This window comes from Phoxinus phoxinus, assembly GCF_949152265.1.
Source record: "Phoxinus phoxinus genome assembly, chromosome: 7".
NCBI classification, from domain to species: Eukaryota; Metazoa; Chordata; class Actinopteri; order Cypriniformes; family Leuciscidae; genus Phoxinus; species Phoxinus phoxinus.
The window spans coordinates 30855531-30881804 of record NC_136882.1 but is presented as its reverse complement, the minus strand read 5'-3'; the positions used below and the strand labels follow the sequence as shown (position 1 = coordinate 30881804).

At 36.8% G+C, this 26274-nt stretch overlaps 2 protein-coding genes across 2 annotated transcripts in view; one reads left to right on the top strand and one right to left on the bottom strand.

Moving 5' to 3' along the window:
* Positions 1 to 9935, top strand: part of tgfbr2l (transforming growth factor beta receptor-like) — a 12705-nt gene extending 2770 nt beyond the window's left edge. The window contains exons 2-7 of the mRNA XM_079619726.1: positions 1294 to 1444; positions 2651 to 2853; positions 4543 to 5375; positions 6614 to 6755; positions 6844 to 6971; positions 7511 to 9935. Coding sequence (XP_079475852.1) covers positions 1294 to 1444; positions 2651 to 2853; positions 4543 to 5375; positions 6614 to 6755; positions 6844 to 6971; positions 7511 to 7789 — 1736 coding nt within the window. The 3' untranslated portion in view covers positions 7790 to 9935. The remainder of the gene's footprint in view (positions 1 to 1293; positions 1445 to 2650; positions 2854 to 4542; positions 5376 to 6613; positions 6756 to 6843; positions 6972 to 7510) is intronic.
* Positions 9931 to 26274, bottom strand: osbpl11 (oxysterol binding protein-like 11). Its single transcript, XM_079619725.1, has 13 exons — positions 25970 to 26274; positions 25435 to 25503; positions 24753 to 24928; positions 23723 to 23802; positions 22150 to 22338; positions 21840 to 22038; positions 18614 to 18756; positions 16494 to 16634; positions 15924 to 16377; positions 15649 to 15835; positions 13269 to 13451; positions 12798 to 12951; positions 9931 to 11877 (listed from the first exon to the last, which is right to left on the bottom strand). Exons 1-13 carry the CDS (start codon positions 26047 to 26049, stop codon positions 11794 to 11796), a joined length of 2139 nt encoding a protein of 712 aa, XP_079475851.1. The 5' UTR covers positions 26050 to 26274; the 3' UTR covers positions 9931 to 11793.

The window sequence follows — 26274 nt, the reverse complement described above, 5'->3', positions numbered from 1 at the left end:
CTTTTGTGCTTAGCCTTAAGTTTTTTTTCTTCAGTTTTTTTCTCTTCTTCTCTGTTGTCTCCTTCTCCCTTCATGTCCCTCACTCCTTCATGCAAGAGCTCTCCCTCTCTCTCTGTTGTATATTTTGATGGTTGGCATCAGCGGACATCTGGAAGTCTGTGTTAAATATCTCTGCTGTTTCTTTTTTAATACTGTTTACTGTAAGGTCGCTGCACTCCTTCAGCGAAACGGCTCCCACCCCTCATCTGCTTTTAATAAACAATTAATATTGTCGTGATGTGGTAGTATCAGGACAGAGGAGACAGTGTGCGTGGGAAGGAATTCAGGCTTATCCCACTTAACCACAGGAACTCCTGACACTCTCATGAATACACATGCTTTCAGTGATGTGTGCACCAAACCAAATACACACACCAGGCCATATACTACATTCATCCAAATCCAATTAGAGATTTATGAACTCCAGATGGGTCACGTAGCTCAAAGATTTGCTCTTAAATGCTGTCTTGATTGCAGCTGTCATTACAGCTTTCATTCTTATAACTTTGCATTGCAATCAGTTTCATCACTAGACAGTTTTGACTGCTTTTACTGCACGCTTGAGTTATTTGTGCTTTTAGGCAATAAATAATTTTTCCTTGAGTCCCAAGGCCATCATTTTTTTTTTTTTAAGTAGTTTTGGCCTTAAGTATTTTATAATGTATGGTTATACCATTATTATATACTAAACGTTAACTGACATAAACTTATTTTATTTCAGCTAGTTGTCCGAAGCAACATTTCTAATTTTCATTTACTTTAATTTGACGTACTAAAATAACTAAAACATAAAATTATAATGAGAACATCATTATATTTGTGTGTTTGCGACATGGATTTAATGGTGAGACTTTTGTTTTTGTAATCAGGCTCTCAAAAATTAGAAAAAAATTTAGATTTAGATTTATTGGCCAATATATCAGTCATCAGCTTTCAAATCGTATCGGGCAAAATTTTCATATGGGTACATCCATAAATAAAACAGAAATAAAAACAAATTCAAAGTATTAACAAAACTATAATAGCATCCCAATGATACATTACCATTCTACACACCAAAGGGTAATTTAAATGTATAGTTCACCCCCAAAACCTAATCCATCATATGAAAAAGGCTAAAAAAGGCTAAAAAGGTGGTGGAAAAACACAAATGAATTCATATAAATTTTTACTATGTACATTTTTTTATTTCCCAGAAAGAAATAGATTTTTTAAATATTGTGTAACATCTTATTGCCTGTCCCTATATTGCAGTGTTGCGGGCGCAGAGTTTCACCCTCATAAAGACCAACCTCTGTAAGTGGTGTGACAACTCGAGTCCTGTGTGTGAAGACAACGTCTGCATGAGCAACTGCAGTCTGACCTCTTACTGTACCCTGGCTGAAGAAGTGTGTGTAGCGATATGGTAAGTCCACAAATAAATTTGAAGTATGCATATGTGACTTGCATAAAATTGAGTTAGAACCCTGTTCTCTATGGAACAATTAAAAGGCTTAAAATCTCAGCCTAGCCTCTTCGATACATTATAAGACACCAAGATGATTGCTAGAGATTGGGAATAATCTCCTTAAAGGGATAGTTCACCCAAAAATGAACATTTTGTCATCATTTACTTACCTTCAAGTTGTTCCAAATCTGTACGAGTTTCTTTCTTCTGTTGAACACAAAAGAAGACATTTTGAAGAATGTTGGTAACCAGACAGTTAACTGGTCCCATTGACTTCCATAGTATGAAAAAAATTGTATGGAAGTCCATGGCTATGTCTACTGTCTGGTATCTGATTTTGTGTTCAACGGAAGAAATAAACTCATGCAAGTTTTGGAACATAAGGGTGAGTAAATCCCTGATTCCATTAATGGCTTTTTAGGAATAAACATTTTGGAGGAAATCTTGCAAATGATGAGATAACTTAAATAGGAGTCTTTTTAAATACATACTAAATGTGGTAACAATATGAATTTGTACTGACATAATGTGCATATTTAACTACTAGTAAAAAAAAAGGTAAAAAGACAGTAAAAAGAGCCGACCCATTCGAATCTTTGGTTCGGGTCATCACTGGTTGCGATGCATGCTTTTGATTCCATGAAATGAACCGAATCATTTGTTCTGTACTGATCGCGATGTCTGTTTTGTGCTTCGGTTGCTCCAATACCACGTTACTGAATAAATTGTGCTGGAAACTGATATGCTACCGTATTCTGGATGAAATTATGTTCTAAAAAGTTTGGTGCTGAAATGGCAGAATATTTCAATAAGGTCCCATTGAATAAGGATTTAGCTGCCTTACAGCGATTGGGATCTGTGGTCTAATATGGGTCGCTTTTCAAGAGATTTCCTTTTAAGCCAGTTCCACCCTGCTCAGTCTATGAAGAAGTGACCTTCGAGTGACTGCAGTCGAAGCAAGCGGTGTACAAAAAGACTCTAATGCAGAATGAACAGCAAACACATTTATAACTCTCTGGAAAGTTTAGACTCTTACATAAAGAACAAAGTGCACCTCTGAGCAGTGATGCCATGGTTCATTTTTATTCTAGATTTGATCAGAGGAACAGGAAATATCTTTTTGAAGAATTTGATCACTTTTCTGTCATTTTTTTTCTCACACAGGAAGAAGGACAATGCGAGCATGAGCGTGCGGACGCTGTGTTATAACCCGAAGGATATGCTGGAGAACATAATGCTGGCCAACTACTCCTCCAAAGAGTGTTTGATGACACCTCAGCCCTCTGAAGACGGCCTGCTCTTCATCTGCGGCTGTATCGGAGATCATGAGTGCAACGACAGACTCATCTTTGACAAAGGAGCCAATGGTATAGTATGAAAAGTAGTACATTCAAATGAATATTTCAACACTATTAAAACTTGTTTTTCTGAAAAAACATTTTGCTTTGACATCCAAAACCATGGCTCTATTCCAAAACCTACTGAGCCTCCTATGTAGGCAGAATTTTAAAGCATCAAAAGTGCATTATTATGATTATCGTGCCTTGTAAGATATTCCTAAATTCTGAGGAAGCATCATATATTTTTTAAGATAATTTTTTTGTCATTTTTGCCAACCATCCACACACTATTCAATAAAAATGATATATATATACAGTGCTATGCATAAGTTTAGACACCCATGCTAAAGTTGACTAAAAAGAGGAATAAAAAATAATCTTTTGGAAATTAAACTTAATGCCTTAATTTAAAAAAATAGGAAAAATCCAACCTTTAAGGACACCAATTTTCTTTGTGAATGAATAATGTATCGTAAATAAATAAATGTTCTTCCTTAAAATACAGGGTGCATAAGTTTGGACACCCCTATGTTAAATTCCCATAGAGGCAGGCAGATTTTTATTTTTAAAGGCCAGTTACTTCATGGATCCAGGATACTCTGCATCCTGATAAAGTTCCCTTGGCCTTTGGAATTAAAATATCCCCACATCATCACACACCCTTCACCATACCTGGAGATTGGCATGGAGTACTTTCCATAAGATCATCTCTCAATGCAAATCAAACCAGCTGTTAGGCTAACTGAAATAAAACCATGCCAATCTCCAGGTATGGTGAAGGGTGTGTGATGATGTGGGGATATTTTAATTCCAGAGGCCAAGGGAACTTTATCAGGATGCAGAGTATCCTGGATCCATGAAGTAACTGGCCTTTAAAAATAAAAATCTGCCTGTCTCTATGTGGATTTAACATAGGGGTGTCCAAACTTATGCACCCTGTATTTTAAGGAAGAACATTTATTTATTTACGATACATTATTCATTCACAATGAAAATTGGTGTCCTTAAAGGTTGGATTTTTCCTATTTTTTTTAAATTAAGGCATTAAGTTCAATTTCCAAAAGATGATTTTTTATTCCTCTTTTTAGTCAACTTTAGCATGGGTGTCTAAACTTATGCATAGCACTGTATATATACACACACACACACACACACACACACACACATATATATATATATATATATATATATATAGATAGATACACGCACACATTATATATATATATATATATATATATATATATCCCATATCCCATAATCCACTCCAAAGAACTCAGTAAAAAAATCCTCCATGACTAGACAAAAATAAAATTATTATTAAATATTAGTGTTGTCAAATCGGTTAATCTCGATAATCGCAACATAAAAGTTCATAAATATATATATACACACACACACACACACACACACACACACACACACAGAGTTGATATCACTATTAAATATATTTCCTTCAGTACAGAAAAGTATTACTTATTAGAACATTATTCATTTTATTATCAATTCAGAAAAATGTTAACAGCAAACTCTCTTGAAACGATTTATCAGTCAAGCCCCATATGCCTCTGTATTTGGCCATCCAAATCAACCACTCATGAAGTAGCATTTCAGCTCGGATGCTCCCTTAGAAGGCAGCTGCCTATATAGCAGGGCACTTCAGTGGGGTTGGGAACAGAGCCCATGTGTGCTAATGTAATCAATCCCTTCTTCCTCCAGGATTCTCAAAGCTGAAGTCTAAAGACGTCATTCCAGTAGTAGTCATAAGCTTGGTTCCACCCCTTCTGGTAGCTGTCATTGCCACCATGGCTTTTTACTTGTACCGCACACGTCAGCCTGGCAAGAAACCCAAAGACTGGGGACCACGCCGCACACACTACCAGTCTCTGGATCCAGCCGAGGGCCAAGTACATGGCAGAGATTACCGTGGCAAGCTGTCATCCCTCAGCGATGACGTCAATTCAGAAATATCATCGACTTGTGCCAATAACCTAAACCACAACACAGAGCAGCTGCCCATCCAGCTGGAGGCGCTGGTGGGTAAGGGGCGCTTCGCAGAGGTGTGGCGGGCACGGCTCAGTCATAATGAGGGTGGGCAGTACGAAACGGTGGCTGTGAAGATCTTCCCGGCGGTGGAGTATTCCTCGTGGTGTAACGAAAGAGCCATATTCTCGGACGCCAACTTAAAACATGAGAATGTGGTGCAGTTCCTGACGGCTGAGGAGCGGGGTGGTATTACTGCTGCCTCCCAGAGGCAATACTGGCTCATCATGGCCTATTATAACATGGGTAACCTTCAGGACTTTCTAGCTGGCCACATCCTCACATGGGCCGAGCTGTGTTCACTGGCAGGCTCTATAGCGAGAGGCCTGGCGCACCTGCACAGTGACACGACGCCTTGCGGCACACCAAAAGTGCCCATCGCCCATAGAGATCTGAAGAGCAGCAACATTGTGTTGAAGAACCACAGCGAGTGTGCACTCTGTGATTTCGGACTGGCTCTGCGACTCGACCTCTCCCTCACCGTGGATGATTTTGCCAACAGTGGACAGGTAGGAAGGAGAGACAAAACATTGGCTCTGAATACAAACCTGGTGAGCTGTCGTGGTGTCTGCTGCCTAGTTGCTTTCTAAGGCCGGCATCCTAAATGAAATTGAACCTCATAAGGGACTGATTTTTGTTACACTCCACATATTTTTTGTTGCCAAGCCAAAGCATGATAATCTGATAGGCATATATGCAGCACATAAACACATTGGGTAAAATAGTGATTTTTTATTATTATACCAAACTACTATTAGCAATGTAAATAAGTGCACTACCTTTCCAAAGTCTGGGGTCAGTAAGATTATTTTATGTTTTTTAGATGTTTTTGTCTCTTATGCCCACCAAGCTCACCAATAATTAAAAACAGTAATATTGTGATACATTTTTTACAATTAAAAAAAAAAAAAAAAGATTGCAAAATTGAGTTTTTAGCATCATTACTCCAGTGGTCAATGTCACATGGTCCTTCAGAAATCATTATTTTTTGCTTCTCAAGAAAGATTTATTATTATCAATGTTCAAAACAGTTGTGCTGCTATTATGTGGGGAAACCATGATAAAAAAAAATCTATAATTATTAGATTATTAGAAGAACAGTATTTATTTGAATAAGAAACAACTTTTTATCAATTTATTGCATCCTATTGAATTAAAGTATGAATTAAAGTATTGAATTAAAGTTATTCCTTTAAAAAAATCGGACAAAACCCAAACTTTATTCACCATCTTTTTTTTTTAGAATGATTTTTGCCTTTATTGAGATAGAAAAGTATAGAGAACTGACAGGATTGGGAAAGGTCCCTGAGCCAGGACTCAAACTTTTTGGAACAATTTAGATGGCAGTACATAGGCAGAAACTTAATGACATAAATGACACCTGGGAAACAGATTTCAATAGTTTCAGCCTTAGAATTTGGTCAAAGCGAGGAATGCTAGAAGACAACGTAGTTGCCAAGAACATGCGTATGATGCTTCCGTAGGCAGCATTCTAGTTATCGAAATAGTCACAGTCTTCAAATGCTGTACACACACAAACATCCCTTCCAGCTGAATCATTTCTGAATGTATCATCTGAGTGGGCAGAGCTGCTGTGGGCATGGTGATCATTTCTTCAAGCTATTTAAGCGTAACCTAAAAGCTCAGTGGTTGATTTGTTAAGGTCACAGATGTAATCGCATGAAACCATTGATAATTAAATTTGACGAAGTTGTCCGATTTAAATCACATGGTCCATGTCCTGTAGGTGGGGACGGCACGCTATATGGCCCCTGAAGTTCTGGAGTCCAGGGTGAATCTAGAGGACTTGGAGTCCTTCAAACAGATTGATATCTACTCCATGGCCCTGGTGCTGTGGGAAATGGTCTCTAGGTGTGACGTCATAGGAGGCAAGTAAAGTTCTCCATGGATATTTTTATCTTATAAGATTAAAAGCATACTATAAGAATTAAAGTACATTTGTTTTCTTTCAAACAGAGGTAAAGAGTTACGAACCCCCATTCGGCTCCAAGGTGTGTGAGCAACCTTGTGTAGACAGCATGAGAGACCTGGTGTTAAGAGACAGAGGACGACCAGATATTCCAGCGAGCTGGACGACACATCTGGTGGGTACACAATCATAACTGGATGTTGAGAAAACTGATAAAAACCTATGTACATCAAATATATTGTGAAAAATATACATAATGATATTTAATTCATTAGAAAATGCAATAATGTTAATATACATGCATGATAGATGCACACATTTAAAATACTAAAATGTTTTTAATCTAATATTTTTAATGTGTGTATCTATATATTTTTTTATATATACTGTATGTATATACAAGTATATATTATGTTCTTGCATTAATATATTACAGTGTATATATATATATATATATATATATATATATATATATATATACGCACACACACATATATATGTATGTATGCATGTATGTGTTTAATATATATTGAGAGAGTGGGAACAAACCACTTTATGTTTAACCATTAAATTTGCAATACATTAATAAACAATCAGCATCAAAATCCAACATTAAATTGGCAAATTAAAATTATAGCCTATATACAGGCTTCTTAGAAGATGTTACTGACATTTCTATTCGTAATCACACATTTTTTTTTCCTGGTGTTTTAGGGCATGCAGCTCTTGTGTGCGACTATAACAGAGTGCTGGGATCAAGACCCGGAGGCTCGTCTGACGGCACACTGCGTGGTGGAGCGCTTTAACACTCTGGCACAGGAAGAGCTGGAGAACTCCATCTGCGCACACACACCCATAACACCATCTACAGAAGACCAAAGCCCATCCCTCCCCTCCCTTCCTCCATGCACGGACCACAGCACTGGCATCTGTCCGCATGTTACAGCTGACACGCAGATCTCCGTTTCCTCCAGGCAACCGAGTCAAATGTGACCTGCCTGGAAAAATCAGACTTATTCTTGTAATGCATATTGATTCACTATGTGGAGCTGGCCTCCGTTTTTCTTTAAACACTAATCTAAACCGACGGACAAAAGAGGGTTTCCGTTCTAAAATATCATTATTTTCTTGTATAATGTTGTAAAGGATAAAGGCGAAATGAAAATTTCTCAAAGCTGCTTTGTGCCATGAAGCAAGTACAAAAAAATAAATAAAAAATAAAGCTATTGCAGGTGGAGAGAAGCTGAGGGTACGTGGCAGAGTTGAAAAGTGCGCCATTATTACTAAAATGTTTTCCCAAAAATGTTTACCACACATCATTTTCTGCTTTAAAATTTTCCATTGCACTTTCTGACTCACTCACTTATGAAATCCACGTGATCTTCCCATAAACTCGGTTTTGGGGGACTTCAATTTGATTAACCGCAGACCCGCAGCTGAAATTACGACTCAAAAAGACGATACACCAGCAATAGAACTTCTGTTTTTAGACATAAGACCTACCTTGTGTTCCTTTTGCTCTGAATGAGTTTCTTTGCACTGACCCTTTTTAACCACTTAGCTGATTACTTTAATTAAATGACAACTACATCAAGGCTTTTTATCTGGGATTATCAATGTCCTACTTTAGAAGTTAAGGAACATCCTGTTCATTCTAGACTTTGATGATAATCAATTAGCTTATCCTAATTTTAACTTTTAAAAGATTCCTCAGACTCGCTTCTGGTGGTCAACGGGATTCAATAAGCTAATGATTTGTTAGTCAGTGAGCTCGGGTCTCAGACAAAGAGAAAAGCATTGACTAGTCTAGTTTCTGAACAGCCTGCATTTACACTCCAGCTACACTTTTTTAAGCAATCTGAGGTTCACCCAAATTCTACAGAGCTACTTTGAGGACAGGGAAAATTCATACCAGATTGCATACTGGAAAAAGAACTGATGGAGATAAATACTTTCTGTGAGAATGTCAACATGAACATATGGCAACCTGTCATGCTTTTTCCATTACTGAAGATGAAGCAAACAGAGATGTGTTGAGTCATTTTGCCCATTCCTTGTGTGAACTGGCTTCACAGCTGTACAGTAATGACTACATAAAATGTATATGCATAACGTGCCCATGAACTTTTTAGGGTTACATTTTTACACTACAGTTCAAAAGTCTGGGGTCAGTGAGATATTTAAAAATATATATATAATAATAACATCGTAAGCTCTCAAAAGCTGCATATATTTGATTTTAAAAATGACAGTAAAAACAGTAATATTGTGAAATATCTTTAGTGTATGTCACATGATCCTTGAGAAATTGGTTTAATGTGCTCACTTGGTGATGAAGAAACATTTCTCATCATTATATATACACATATATATTGCAACAATGTAAAAGTCATAACTGTCACTTTTGATAAATTTTATGCATCCTTGCTGAATAAAAGTATTAATTTATTTCAGAAAAAACATTTCTGACCCCAAACTTTTGAATGGTAGTGTACATTAATACAGTATTAAAGGGAAACTGTATATGTTTGGTGCAGTACGTTGTTTTTCACCATTTTGTAAATCACTGTTTTGTATGAAAACCTGTTTCTGCCTATGAAAAAAATGGTAATTGTAAAATATTAAATAGTCACATTGTGAGATATTAAGTCACACTGTGACATGAGTCAAAATTAGATATAAAGTCACAATCACAAGAAATAGTTGCAATTATGAGAAATAAGATCTCATTGACAAGTATAAAATATATTTTGAAGTTCCAATTGTGAGATATTTTTCACATTATGAAAAATAAAGTCACAATTGTGAAAAATGTCACAATTACCTTTTTATTATTATTTTACACTAAGGCAGAAAGGGCTTCTCCAGATTTGCCTTCCCTGGATTATTTTAAATGGTCCTGAAATGTGAAAAAAAAATCAATGTTTATGAAGCACAAAATATTCCATGTCTTAATTAAAATTTAAGTCATATACCTGCATAAATAACTATAATCGAATGAGCAAAATCCGTTTGTCACGTCACACATTTCCACAACCCATGGATCTTCCTTTATATGCGAGTTATTGTGAGATATTTGCATCTCCTCTTGATACCACTCATTAAGTCAAATGAAAATAAAATCCGAAATCCTCCAATATATTAACCCTTTTATTTTTTTCAATCATATGTTCTGAGGCTACAGGGAGTGTATTTAAAACATCAGTGCAGTTGATGGCTCAGCAGAATGACTTGAGTGGAAAGCACAGCTGATGAACAAAACACTTTGTGGGAATTCTGTCTTTAGTGGACAGGAAAATTACAGAATATATATATATACAAAGGCTGCGGCTTCAGTCTTACTCTGTCTTAATGAGAAAGCTGACGGCTGTGAGGTGGAACGAGAGGAAGACTAACACAAATAAGGCACCACAAGTTTCTCAGCGCAACCAATGCCAGGGCTGAAGCAGAGATTATATGAGAGACGTAACACTTCAGCCAGCACCGTCACTGCAACTGTCCTCAGCTGGCAGATCAAACGATGAAGCGTTTAAACAAAATTTCACATGATTAAAACAGAAAAACCCTTACTATCATGACCAGCTAACTAAAACCTGAACCTTCTTGCAAGGAACACATGCTATAAACACATCTGATTGCAAAAATGAAGACTTCGGCTTCGTTTACTCACCCTCATGTCATGCCTGTATTATTTTCTGATTTTCCATGAAATACAAGAGTTGTCAGACAGAATGTCCAAGCTTCTCTTTTCGATACAAGAAAAGTGAATTGTGACTTATACTGTACCTCATTTATAGAAAAACACCATACAAGTGCTCTATACAACTTCCTCTCTGACCACACTTTTGGGTGTGGGGTTTTTTTCTCAGCAGGGCCAACCGAAATCTAAGCTTTTGAAGTTAACAGAGCAACTAATATTTAATGATATCAGTAAACAATTTTTGTCAGTTTCTCACAACTTATCATATGACTTCCGTTGACTTGTAATATAGTGCACAAGTCATCTGGACTACCGGTACATAGATCAGGGTGAGTAATGTCGTTCCAAACCTTTATGACTTTTCCTTTCTCTGCGGAACATAAGAGTAGATATAAAAAAAATAATAATAAAGTACTTGGACCCCATTGACATTCATTGTATGGATTTTTAAAATATCTTTGTGTTCCACAAAAGAAAGAAACGCTTATAGATTTTAAATGACATGAGGGTGAGTAAATGAGGACAAAACTTACATTTTGGGGTGAACTATCCCTTTAAAATCTCTCTGAAACTGAAGCCAATGTAACTGTTCAATGACCATCAAGCAGAAACAGAAGAGCAGGCCTCTACCCGACCACTTCGATCTGGCCCAGATTTTGTGTATAGCACCTGCAAGCCTCATTTACCAGAGCAAGAACGAGAAAAAGACAGCATAATACAAAAGCCAAGCCAACGGTTTCTCTCTCATCAAAACTCTAGCTGTGTCTGGCTCCGCTAAGCAATAACAACTCACATCTTCGCCAGTTATTGACGCAGCTGTCCTTTTGAACTCCCCTAATCCTGCATTTCATTTGATATTTAAATCATGATAATTCATATACGATTTTAAAAGAATCAGAAATATTTCACTGTACCATGGTCAAATACAGTATGGTCAGATTAAGAAGTTCACCCCAAACACAATCCCACATTAAGAACCGTCAGGCTGTACTCCGCTCTCGTTACATACAACACTTGTTAAGGCAACATCAACAAAGAATATCAGTGTGCAGATTTGGAGAAATCATTCACTGTAGTTCCACAAAAATCTTACCACTGAGGGATGCAAAATATGAAAATCAGAGTGCAAACCCGCAAGTCCACAAAGCGTTACAAACACTCAAATTGAAGTTATGTTTCAGGAATTATACAAATGAGAGTGTATGTCTTCATCTGTGAGAGAGGGAACACAGGGCCAGAGGTTTACTATATCAGGAGGCTGTACAGTGCCTGAACTCAGCTCTTAAAAGGTCAGAGGTCATGGATTTTGAGGAGGGGGAACCGGGGAAGAGCTATGAGTTGCCGTTTTCCACAGTGGTTGGTAATACGCCCAGCTTTCACCCTGGAAAGAGAAGAAAAAAAAAAGGGAATTGAAGAACTGTGGTTTCCTCGACAAAAACAGAATAGGATTTTTCTACCGACATTTGGTTTATTGCAGAAACTAAGCTCTGTGACCAACAAAAGTGTAAGATTCTTACAAGTATTGTTTATCATGATAATCTTCACAAATGAACACGGCTGTTTTGAAGCATAAATACAATCAGCAGAAGTAAAAAGCTAAAGTTAGGCTATAAACCAACCACTAAGAAACCAACATCTCTTTTGATCTTTAAGATCTACCAGTTGGAAATCTTGAGTTAGAAGAGTTTGCAAAAGCATGAGTATAAACACAAGGAGGCCGTAAAAGCAGACTTCACTAGATGAGTTTTCCTGTTCAGCGTGATGACCTTTAAATTACTTTTATTACTGATGCTCAACTATTGATAATGATTCTTATTATCATCATCAATGTTTTGCTGCTTAAAATTTTTGTGGAAACCGTTGTACAATTTTCTCAGTATTCTTTGATAAATACAAAGTTCAAAAGAACAGCATAATCCACATGTTCCAGACAAGCGTTAATGTCGAGCCCTGCTACAGAGTTAAATACATCTCCGACAAACGGCGCAGTTTCCCCTAATACACATTTCCAGGCACAGGCTTCAACTACCACGAGAACTCATCATTTTTCAGTAAACTTACATTTATCCATTTTAAACTAGCCTAGGAGGCTGGTCAGCTAGCTGTAGTTCGACCTGTATTCTTTTAGTGGTAATGTGACCAAAAATATTTAAGGCCCATCGAATAATTTTAATACTTTCTAAGCCCTTTTATTAGGAAAACTTTAGGACTTTTTAAGGACCCGCTGCCACTTATTTACAAATGTATGTAGAAAATTATTATATGATGATTTTAAAAAATAAGATACAGATGTGTTCTTACTTTGCGCTCAAAGTATTTGGTCCTCCAAGCTGTCTGTGTATCTGCACGATGCCTCTCCTCTTTCCTCTGTCTTTCCTCCAGGAAACGCTTGTGTTCCGTGGCTTTTTCCATATCCCTATCCTTCAGAGACTCGGTCACATGCTGCCACAGTCTCCTACAGAGAGAAGAGTCACAGGTTAAAGATGGAGCCCTCACACCACATGAAACCTTTTTCAGTCTGAATCCACAGATGGCAAGACATAATAAAATTATGATTTTCCCTTAAATTAATATTTGATCCAAAAAATATATTCTGTTACATTTACTTTAATTTTTGAAAGTATTCCTTTAGATGACTTATTTTCATAAAATTTACCTTTTAGTTTAGTGTGCTGTTCATTTTGCTCCTTTAAAAATATGGCATCAAATTGCCATTAAAACTGTTGTGTGGCTTGAATACAATAATAAACTGTTTACATAAACTGGTGTTACCTGGACTCGTAGGGTCCTTGCAGCTCATTGGGCCGTACTCTTTTTCTGGTGACGGGGAGATTGGTGACGTCAACGACACGTGTCTCTCCGCTGGTGTAGGAAAACTCCAGCACGCCGTTCCACTCGCCTTGCACGCGGCACACCACGGAGTTGGTGGGGTTATGTTTGACCTCCGCGTTCACTCTGAGGAACAAAGCACAGGCTTCTGTTACAGTCCACTGGCTCGGCTTTCTGATTAAAGCACTCATACCACTAAGAAACCTATTTAACCTCCATCCAATCAACAACCGATGGACAGAACCAAGTCCCTTCAATACATTTATTCTTTTTTTCTATGATTTGACTCAGATGTACATCACAGTATAGAAGAAAAGATCTGTCGCTACTTCTGTTCCATTGCGACTAAAATAAGATAATTTATTGTACTACCAGTGCTGTAAAAAACTGTAACTTGCAGAACTCATTTTCCTCAACTGTCCAAAAAGACCATTGACTGATACTAGGGCAGACGTCTAGCCAATTCAAGCAGTTGTCAGCTTCATTTGCATAGAATCAGAGGGTGTCCTTCACACGACCACGTGATTAATAAATGTATGTCAAAATATGTCAAAAACAAAATGTATCTTTCATGATTGAAAGTTACTGTATGTAAGGAAGTCTCTGTACCTCATTTAAAATTAACTAAATTAATCATGTATAAGCAGTGGCATTGATTGAAGACACATAGGAAATAATATTTCTCTAACAAGACCCCATAGCAAACTCACAACCTGTCAATGAGGCCATTTACACCTGGTCAATCGGATCCAATTGTGAAAAAAAACAGGTGAAAATGCCCTCCGAAATGCTTTCGAGACAGATTTAAATCCGATCACTCAAACCACTTCAGGAGGTGGTTTGAGACGCATTCCAAACGAAACAGGACAATTTTAAATGCATCTGTTTGTTGAAACCACACATGTAAATTTTACATCTCACAAAATGTTTTAGGCTTATAGCCGGATATGACCACACTACTGCAACATGCATCGCTGCAGATGCTAAGTATCTTTTCAGCAAGCCAACGTGCAAAGTGCCGCATATGCTCAAAACACAATCATCTTCCTTAAAAGTAGTGAGACTACATGATCTTCCCAATGCTGATGCTGAGGTTCTCTCCTACTCCTATTGACCTTGAAATTAGCTGATGATAAATAAAATGCAGCTCATATCTGAGGCTTTCGTTGACGCGAACGCCGTTAAATTTGCACATAGAGCGGGAATTGACATTAATTAAGTGTAAATGGAACCGTTTTAACAAATCAGATAGCTATCCGATCAGAAAAAACACATCAAGTGTTTAGGTGTAAACAGGCCCTATAAGCTCAGATAAGTGCTTCATGTGGCGTTTTCATTGAAATTTTAATGGCACAGGACCAAAAAACAGCCAGTTTAATTCCGGGGGTGAAGAGATGGTGGATAAAGTGTCCCCTACAATTTTCTTATTGAAAATAGTGTTTTGGGTAACACTTTACAATAAGGTTTTGTTTGTTAACATGAACTACTGTAACATTTAACAATACATCTACAGCATTAATTAATCCTAGTTAATGTTAATCTCAACATTTACTTATACGTTTTTAAGAACAAAAGTTGTATACATTTTGAAGAACAAAAGTTGTATCTGTTAACATTGGTTAATGCACTGTGAACTAACATGAATATGAATATTGTATTACCTAACTTTAATGAAGGTTGATAAATGCTGTAAAAAATATATTGCAAAATGTTAGTTCATGTTAGTTATTGCATTAACTAATGTTAACAAATGAGACCTTATTGTAAAGTGTAACAGTGTTTTGCTTAGAAAATGTGTCTAGACGATATATAATCTGGACCTTTACACAACAGTTTATCTATTTATTTGATAAAAAGATACAGTAAAAAAAAAAAAAAACTAATATTGTGAAAGATTATTACAAATCAAGATTTTCTTTTTTAATATATTTCAATTTTTAATTTATCCCTGTGATGCCAAAGCTGAATTTTCAACAGTCATTTACTTGGTCTTCATCTGATCTTCCAGAAATCATTCTAATGCTGATTTGGTGCTCAAGAATAATTTCTTATTATCAATGTTGAACAGCATTTATTTGAAATATAAACCTTTTGTGACATTATAATGTTACCGTTACTTTTTATCAATGTAATGTATCCTTGCTGAATAAAAGCATTACATTTCCTTTTTTTTTTTTTTTATACTTACTGATTTCTTTTGAATGGTAGTGTAAACTAATTAACAGTTCATCATGACTGCTGTATACATTTACATTGAAAACCCTATACGGTCTCAAAGAGATGGAAAATGGAGTCACGTAATGTGATCCAGTGTGATCCTGACCTGTGCAGCTTGCCCCCATAGAAAGGCTTTGTCTGGAAGGTGATGATTGCAGAGTAGCCTGTCTTGGCGCAGTTGACATTGACCTTTCCTCCCAGTTCCACCCAGGGCACAGTGAGGATAGAGCGGGCATAAGCAGATGGCAGACTAAAGGTGTATTCTTCATCATGCTCTAATAGGTGTAGATTACCTGCACAGGAAGTTAAAATTCCTAATAAATCAACAATGGATCCATGGAAACGTTCATAGTAAATGAGTGTGAGGCGGGCGAAACGAACCTTCTCCGATCATAGAGACGCCAATGGACATGCCCATGAACTTGCTTTTGGTCCACACATGCGTGTTGACACACATCTGCCTCTCCTGGCATTCTGCATAGAAGCCCGAGACAGGGGGATGATGGGAAACCTGTTCAGCCACAAAGCGAACATTGTAGCAGTCTGACGCGCATGAGGTCCCCTCTTTCGGGACGCCTGTCGGAGATGATGACGCTTTGGGTACTCTCCAAGAGCAGTGGAAGGTCTCTCCGATGATGGGGTTGTAGGGCTTCTTGGCAATGGCACCTTTGCGACCTTCATGGAAGGAAGTGAGGTAATACTCCACAAATCGGACCATGCGGTCCATCTGGCTGGAGCCATCCGTGATGGCCACGAAAAGGTCCGGATGGGACATGAAGTCTGCATACATTTCCAGCAGGGAGCGCTTCTCCAGTATAAAAGTAGGCAGGACCACCTATACACCCATGTGAAACACTGATATTTTAATTGTATAACAGAATTAATGATTTAAACTTTTATCTGAGGTTTAGAAAGACACAAGAAGCCATTAACGAGATGGAGCTGATATACCCTGGTGAGGTCCATGCCCAGTTTCAGCTGAGAGAGGAGGTGCAGAATGATGCTGCGCTCCTCTTCGACAGCACCCAGATCCTCCTCCTCGACTGGAGAGGAATCGTCTACCTCCTGCGTGGCATCAATCTCCTCCTGCTCCTGAAACACACACCAAACTCCATGATTACTCAACTCATCTACTCAACCAATAAAATACTGCAAGGACAGAACTAGTTTTTGGGACCCCCTCTACGGGGTTTCCACAGTTTTTGACCAAAACTACAGGATGCTTTTTTGTTTTACATTTTATAGAGGTAGAGGCTTAATTAATTATCTAAAATGAATTATCTTAATTATCTAAAACTTAAATTAAAATGAAAACCGAAAATATAAAAATAAAAGATATATACAAATACCAATAAATACTATAATTGTATATAAATTAGAAAGAAAAAAAACTTTTTTTTTTTTAATCAACATCTCACAGTGTGCAATTTTTGGCTGATTAAATATTTTAGAGCATTAAAAATATGGTATATGATGATTGTTTTTCAGACTATCTATCTGCTATGCTGCTTGAAACAGTGGATGCTAGGGTACAGTTAAGTAAGCAAAATATTATGCAAGAGTATTTAGAAGAAGAAAAAAAAACATACTGCATAGTTAACATTTAACACCGCAGCCAAATTTACTCAGGTTAATAGGGAGCCCTGTCTACAGTTCGACAATCGGGGAGGCTCAGGTGTTTGTTTACATCAAGGTAACTGAAGCAAAGATTACTCTTGAGACTCAAAGTCAGAGAGCCTTCTCCAAAACAACATCAGATGTCAGTAATTATCATCAGCACCTGCTATGAATACAGTCATGCACAATTGTGTTGCTGTGATAACATACAGAGGCCTCAAGATATATTTGGAAACTTAAGACATACTTTTGTGAATGTCAAAATGCATGAATTCATTTTATATATTATATACGCATTATATAACAAAATATCAAACCAAGTGTAATTTTTTATTATAAAACAAAGATAGCACACTTTTTAAACCAAACATTTCACAAAAATGTTTTCAAATTATTTAACACAGGGATAAAAACACAGTATGATCAAATTCATACACTTTCTGGTTATGAAAAGTTAGTGGAAAATGTCATAGATAAAGCTGGAGCATGTTAAAACTAATATATAAATGTTCAAAAGTTTTGAAAGAAGTCTCTTATGCTCACCAACAGTAATTATGTGAAATATAATTAAAATTTTAAAAATGATTTCATAATTTATTTATTTATTTATTATAATATATTGCTGTGATGGCAAAGCTGAATTTTCAGCATTACTCCAGTCTTCAGTCAGTGTCACATGATCCTTCAGAAATCAATCTAATATGCTGATTTGCTCAAGAATCATTTCCTCTTATTATTAATGTTGCACAAAGATCTGTTGCTTAATTTTTTTGTGGAAGCTGTTAATTTCTTTTGGATTCTTTGATGAATAGAATGTGAAACTGATTTTTTTTTTGTAACCATGTGAAAAGTTTTTACTATCACTTTTGTAGTAAAGTGTAAACACTGTGTCTCTGTGGTAATAACACTGCCGCTTGCTTAAGCATCCCATCCAGCCCGAAATAACAGGGCTGGCTCAACCAATGGTGTGAGTTCGAGGCAGAAATATGTTGTTGAATCATACTAGTGATTACACTGCTATTGTAGGACACCTGTTGTTTGAAACGTAGTTTAACCACAAAAATAAATCAGAAAAGCCTTGTTAGTTCTGAGAAAAGCATAATTTGTTTGCAGATACCACATGGTTTGATATTTTGTTATCTAACACAATGATATTCATACATAAGGTGCAATTTAAGTGAACAGACCAATCCAAAACAGCCATTCTCAAATTAATAAAAAATGTGTGTAATCTAAAACAAGCTCAGATCCTCTTAAATTAATTTTCTACACTTAATTTGGACAACCACTTTAGATCCCATACTTTTTAAACTTCATCAAGTGTGATCAATCAATAAGGATTTTCAAAGATTATTCAAACTCAAGATATGTTTGCTAATGAATCATTCAGACCCATTTGTTAAATTATTGACTGATAACAGTCAGCAAGAAAGTTTAGATAAAGCAGATCTTACCCCAGCGATATCACAGGAGTCCATTTCTAAAGGTTCTAGAAGGGTTCCCACTGTGTTACCATCATCTTTGGTGATGCTGGGTAGCGTCCCTCCATTCTTCAGGATGTCGGGGAGTTTTGGCTCCAGCCACTCGAGGGCAGGGCCTAAAGGGGACACAAAACCAGTCTCAGGGGTGCTCATATCACCGGCCCACCAGCACGATGCCGACAGGCCAACAGCAGCCTCTAACGCCACAGGATTTCTGGGTGTTTAGCGCTCTGACAACTGACACAGAGCTCTCAAAGGAAACCTGAGAACAGGGTCTCACCGTCTGCATGAGGCCCTGCCCATTGTTGACTTGTTTGCCTATTGGTACGGAGACTAATCTGGTGGTTTTTGCTTTGTTCCAGTCATTAGGAAGTTCAGAAAGTTCACATGGTCCCTCACTACTTCAACAACAGTGGAAATGCAGGTGATCCTGGAAGTGTATGATGCTTAGTTGTTTCTTTCTAGTCAGAAAGTAATAAAATATGTATGCTTCATGAATGGGTTCCCGAAGTCTTCGGTTTGGCAAAATAAATGTTCGTCCAAGGGTTTTTGGGCCAGAAGAACCCCCAAACGCAAATCTCACAGGAGACATATTTATCTAAGAACTGACAACAGTGTGGTAACACAATTTGGTGAGTCTGTCAACCGCTGCGGTTGAGTGACGCCAGCAGAGCTCTAGTTACCTGCAGAAGTCTATCAGTGGTGGATACAGTTCCTCATTAATTATAAAACAATATTCCACTCGCTGAGCAGGGCTCTAGGTCATAAATTCTACAGGCACAAACATGACCCGAGATTATTGGATTTGTGACCACAAACACTTGCGGTTTTTCTGTACTATATAATGGAAAATTAACTACCTGTCTTGCTGTTCAGCTATTGGTTATTTTTGGTACACACACACGACAGTGATGTAAGCAGAAAGACTTGTGGCGTCGTGTATTTTGATCTTATCGCATTGACCTGGATTACACATAAGGATCAGTGAGTCGCAGTGAATATGTGATTTAAGGTATTCAATAACTGTCTGATAGCGGATTTAAAGAAGGAGAGTATTTGTGGTTATCTAAAAGAGTCTACATTATTCATCTTTGGATTGCATTTCGACAGCCAATATATGAGTGTTACACAAACTCTACACTAGGAGAGCATTCATCAAAAAGGGAGGGTGTACTTGCTCCTTTTAACATAAATCATGACATGCCAAATAGATGAAAACATGACTAATGACAGACTGTTATATCAGCCAGAGCTGCACTTCCCAAAAGCATCGTAAACCTGCTCAGATTAAACAAATTATTGTCGCCAATGATCTCTACGATCTACTTAGGCTTATAATATTTTGGGGCAATGCAGCCCAGGATAATTAATCAGTGAATATTTGGCTCTTTTAAGATTATTGAACTAATATCTGTGTGCCCGATTGGCAGATAAACAAAAGTGGGCAGTGGCAAAATCTACCAACAGTATTGCAAAGTGACACTGCACATTTTCTGAACAATTTTTATTTGTTATTATTAAATTGTCCAATATCGTATTATATCGGCCACTCTGCTCTCTAGATAGCAATATCGGCCATTAAAAGAAACATATTATGCTTATTTGATATTAAGAAATTCCGCTAAGTCAAAGTTAAGTACCGGTAATAAGGAAGCAGAATAGATACAGTACTGTTATTCCTAAATGCCAAAAGAACTAACGATAAGAGTAAACATGGGAAAATATGCTAGACCTAGTGCGGTTTCTGACTGAGTTCTGCATATGCTTCTAAAGTACATGGCGTTAAAAACAAGCGACTGAACTGCATTGTTTCACAATTTAATTAAGGCTTTACAAAATGGTTGTTATTGAAAAATATATGGGGAGCAGTCCTGCAGCTTGTGAGTAAAGGTTGCGAGGAGAAATTTTCACGCTTCATGCATCTCTAGACTTTTGTCAATGAATCTGTTTTTGCAAAAAAAGAAATAGAATTTGCCAAATATTTCACTAAAAAGACTGGACCTTAAGTGCCCTAAAGCACTACATTCTCATTTCACGTCATGTGAAAATGTTAACATATACGTGTTACAGGTACAGCAAAAAAATTATTCTAAGGGTCAGAAAGAGGGTGAAAATGGTCATGAGAAGCTAAATAATGACTGTTCAAAACACTTGCTACCTTAACAAAACTAGATCTCAATAAAACAATCTAAATAAAAATAAAAGTAAGATATGCTGCCAATTTAGTGGTATAATCTTGTCAAGAAAAACAGATAGGAATACAAGAGACACATGGGAGCAGCACAAGACAAGAAAAATTCTTGTGATGGAAGCTGTGCTTATAAATAACCCTCTTACTGTCTTTTACTGGAAGAGAAATACACTTAACATCTAAGCACTGCAGTAGCATTAGACAAAGTATAAAGTAAAGTCAGGTCTAAGATTAAAAGAGCCTGACAGAGGCAAAAAGCCTGACAGAGACAGTCAAGCATTATGAACCTAATTACACATTTTTATCATTTAGTATCCTTCTGTCCATTCAATCATAGCTTAGTTTTTACAGTATCAATTACCAATAGGCTGGTACAAAACTAATGCTGTAAAGGGAACCCAAGATGATACGTTGCAATAATATTAAAGGTTAAAATTAACTGATTTGTGGGGTACTTACATTTAAATTACCCATAAGAAAGTTTTTATAATAATACATTTTAAGTTTCTACCATTTCTTTTTTAAATAAATATATAAACATTTAGATGGTGGTTGTCATAAAAACATTCAAAAATACATTAAATATTAAAGAACAAGTTAAATAAAAATGCTTCTCTATAGAGTGAATTTTTTAAGCTGACTAATGAGCTTTGAATGGCTTTTCTGAGGTAAATCTAACATTATGTGACAGTGTTTACATGCTGTTTTACTGACATATTACCCTGGTAGAAAAGACCTATATGAATATTTCATGTAATATGAAATTACATATTACCTCATCGAACGATCACGAGACATGATATGGATTTCGGTAAGTTGTACTGTATCTTTTAACATACCTTCTGATGTTTATTCATGTTTATTTCATGCTGTAACTAGTAGTAAAGTGGAACAGAACATTTCATGTGCGCTCCGTCACGTCACATTAAAGAGCGCCAACATGACATTTATTTTATTTTATCTTAGGATGTAAGAATCAATATCGGTATATTTTTTTTTAAATCTCACCAACGAGAGGAACTTTCTGCCGAGCCACTTGTTGGAGCTGCAGGATATGCAAGCAGTCGCTGAGGCAGGTCATAGTGGCCAAAGACGTGGCTTTCAGCAGCAGCAGGTCTTGGTCCAAGGGAGAGGGACCCTGGGAGGAGGGCAGACCCTCAATACTCTGGATCAGATCTCTGTGCTGGCCCTGCGCCTGGCTCATCATCTGGAGCAGGACAAAAACGTTCAGTTAACACCTCAAAAGTTCAGATCCGATGTTTTCAAAGTTACTAATTGACTGTTCTACTGGTCCTCTAAAAGCATCACTCATTCTCACCTCTCTGGCCTCCAGCAAGTGATCAGGCAGCAGTGATTTCCTGCTGGAGTAAAGGGAGGAGCCGTGCTGCAGCTGGGACAGGCCCAACAGGGCGTTTGAGTTCTGGTTGATCCTGTGTTGAGATCCTGGAGAGCTGCCACTGCCCTGAGACGCCATGGAGAGACTGCGAGATTGAAGCGGTGGGTTTGTCTGTGGGATTATGGATAATTGATGAAAGGATTAGTTTACACATGAATTACAATTTTATCATAATTTACCACATTTTGAGCCAATTCTGTTATTTTACAAAATGCTAGAAAGCTGGTGATGATTTTTCCTGCGAAGCCCCACAAAGAACAAAAATGGTCCTTATGATTTGTACGCTATATTAAAATTCTTCTGAGATTTTATGTGATAAACAGACCCTAAATATAAGTCATTATTCACTGATTATCTTTCCCTCAGCTACATCTAATTTGCAGTCACGTTTAGTCAAATATGCAGCGCAAAGTCACATCATTCCAGTTTGTTTTTGTCATGTCAGCTTCTTTGGCTATCATCATAGTAAAAACTATATTTGGGTTAGCAAACTTTAAAATAGATACCAAAGATATTTTAGACCCATTTTTCCTAAAAATTATAAAACTAAATTTGGAATAACATGATTAGCTTTATTGTTATATTGTCTATATTATAATCCAAAAATATATTAAAAGTTGGATATAAAGTATATCCTACTTTACCTGCATACATACAGCATACTCACGTAAAGCAATATACAGTATATACACACTATAACTGTTTTATTGCACATCTCTCTCTCTCTCTCTCTCTCTCTCTCTCTCTCTTTATATATATATATATATATTATATCCAACTTTATATGCATAATGTACATACAATACACACATGTAAAGCAAAATATATTATACTATATATTACTATACTATATAACTGCTTGTTTATATCAATGAAAAATGTAATTATATTATTGCCCAGCTCTTTATATAAAGTTGTATATATAAGAATGTGCAACTTTATACGCATAAATACAGTATCCTTGCGTAGGGTGATATATACCATATAGAATATCTCAACAGCTTGATTGCTTGTATTGTTGCAAAATTTAGACTACATTATCGCTCGGCTCTAATATACAACAACAAGGCATTAAGATATTAAGATATTATATACATTAATATCATGGTTTTCTGTAAAGCTGCTTTTAAACAATGTGCATTGTGAAATTTGACGTGACGATTAAAAACCATTTCAAGGGTACGAACAGAGTAAAATAAATCGCTCCAAGAAGCAGAAATTAATATCCAATAAAATATGTTTGTCTGACATGTACATATAGGAGGGTTTTCACATCATACCAGACTTGATGTCAATAATGGTTGGTTTTTGGTTCTCAGAAGAAAGTTGGGATAGTTAATAGGTTTCAAACAACATGATGAGAAATAAATGACAGAATCTTACATTTTTTGCAGTATTGTAATTGAACAGATTTTCTGTCTGTTCCTGTAACACAGGAAACCACTGAGCAGTGGTGGTTTTACAGTATTACAGGTGTCTGGTTGTACTGTCTCACCTTGCCCATCGCCTCCGTGTGGTGCTGCGTACAGATCTGCAGTCGGCTGACCCAGTGCTGACGCTCCTTTGCATCTGAGGCTGAAGTTACACAGACAGGTATTACATTTTTTAAACATAAAATAAATTATTGGGATCAGGGCTTGACATTAACATCCGCATTTGTAAATTTCAGCAGTGGCGTGTCTCACAGTCACTCTTACTAGCCACTTTGGCGGGTTGAATTTTATATATAATATATACATTTTTCAATTGTAGTCTTTTAAAAAGGCATATGAAATAATAAACTAAGTGCAATGTAGTGTTGTAAAAAATATAGATTTTCAAATGCATATTGATACTGAAATATCTGAAACAAATCCAATACTCATTTTCCGCAGAATAGATAGATGCGCTTTCTCTCTCTCTCATCTGTCTAACAGTGAGTTGACACACAAACCCGCCTCCCCTCACTCACTCATTTAATTTGCTCCGAATGAATATTGTTGATTTTACAGGGCTTGAATTTCAGGATGAGACTGCATATATTGCGCATAATTGTACTAATTCCCACAAATTTTGTGATCACAGCCAAAGTGCGCGCACATAAAGCTTAAAGTGGTCAGGTCTTAAAATGACAGCAGCCTTATATTCCTGCTGCTAAATTATGAGATAATATAAAAAAAAATATTATATATATATATATATATATATGGCAGTTTTTCTCCATGGTGTCTGTGTCAAAATTGTGGCCAGTGAAAATGCTGAGTAGCTAATAACTTTGGAAACCACAAGCCACAGCTGGTGAGCAAAAAAGTTAATGTTAAGCCTTGATAGGGATCATATTATTTCAGATCAGACCAGAGATGCATGCTAGTATAAGGATAATTTTTACAAAAAAACTTGTGGTACGATTAAGAGAGCACTCTCTGGGTCTGTTTTATTTATACTAAGCCATTCACTTCGATGAGAATATACAGTATATAAAAGGAAGTGAAAACATCTGGGGTTTTAAAAAAGTAGAAAAAGAGTGAAAGAGATCATGTGACAACCTCTGAGTTTGTATTGCTCTCCGCTGATGGCATTGACAGTGAAGGTGTGTGAATCTTCATCGCTGGGGGAAATCACTGCACCGGCTAACGGCAGCGAGCCCCGGGGCTTCTGATTCCTGGACTGCTCATTTACAAAGTATTCCAGCAGCCCTGCCTCATTGTTGAGCACAAAATATCTATAGTGAGTGAAAAATAACAGCTTTAGAGAAAACTGAGAAGGTCGCACCCTTGTTGATTAAACAGAAGAGGCTCTGAGCATACAAGCAGGCCCACATGGAATCAGTGTTATATTAGTATCAACCAGATACTATAGCTTTATTAATTTCTTTAAAATGTTTTTATTCTTATATTTTCCATTTACATCTTAATTTTAGATAAGGTTTTAGTCCTTTTTACTAATGTTTATTTCAGTTTTATTTGTAGTTATTTTAGTAAACAAATAAAACTTTTTTTAATGGTTTTAGTTTTAAATATGATAACCATGGATGAAATATGCACTCTCAGATCCAAACCTTTAATTATAAAGGTCTAATAATTCATCATTGATCATAATGTTTGTTCTTTAAATATTGTGGCCATTAGGCTACATTTTACCTGTAGAATTACGAAGATTTTTCCCCCCACTAAATCTACACAGATTCCATTTGGGCCTGTTTATAAAAAATGAATACATCAGACTCACCGATACTGCCATCCAGTCACAAGATTGGTATACTTCATTAAATACCCATCCACCTTTTCCATCAGATCACTTCAATTAATAAAAAGAAAATTAATTTAACTCAATGTTGTAAAAGCACTAGCGTGTAACGTTACCAGATATGCATAATATTACCAAAAGATCATATCACCATATCAATCATAAAGCTGTAACGTTATAGTAACTTACAAACAAAAACCATTCACAGGATGTTTGAACAATGATATCCACATAACTATTACAAATGATGAACTATCATCTATAAGTATATAATGAAAGTGAAAGGAGACTGAGGGTGTCCTTTTGTGAAGCATGGAAAAAAAAGTAAGTCATATAGATGGAACGACATACAGTAGTAGACCATGACAGAAATATGTCAATGTCGTGTTTAAAGTCCAGCTAACTCCGGAAATTGACTATTATACAATCTCCTCCTCACATAAAAGGTATTGCCTTTGCTATTTGATTTCGAGATTTTTTTCATAACTAAACAGAAGAGAATATTTGTGTGAAGTACCTGTACTGCCAGGATTTGGAGCCCGTCCTGAGGGAACTCTGTGAGCTGCTGTGATGCTCCAGCACGGCTTCAGTCTGCATGATTATTAGATACTTCCTATGATCTACAAGACAGATAACACTTCACCTGCCGCTCAAACACGGACCAACCGATTTCATATGGCGAAGCTCAAGTCAAAATGATTTGTTATGGCCGCTGTTTTAATCATCGCACTGGTTTAATGCTCTGAATTACAGCACCACTGGCATGTTTATGTCTCGTGCAGCCATGACAGAGCGTGAAGTCATTCCCGACCTACATCATGT

Coding starts and splice junctions, on each gene's coding strand:
- osbpl11 (XM_079619725.1), bottom strand. CDS start 26,049: ATGCAGACTGAAGCCGTGCTGGAGCATCACAGCAGCTCACAGAGTTCC. Junction 16,635..18,613: donor ACTCCTGTGATATCGCTGGG/GTAAGATCTGCT, acceptor TGTGTGTTTCAG/GAGCAGGAGGAGATTGATGC. Junction 11,878..12,797: donor CCAAATACTTTGAGCGCAAA/GTAAGAACACAT, acceptor TTCTCTTTCCAG/GGTGAAAGCTGGGCGTATTA.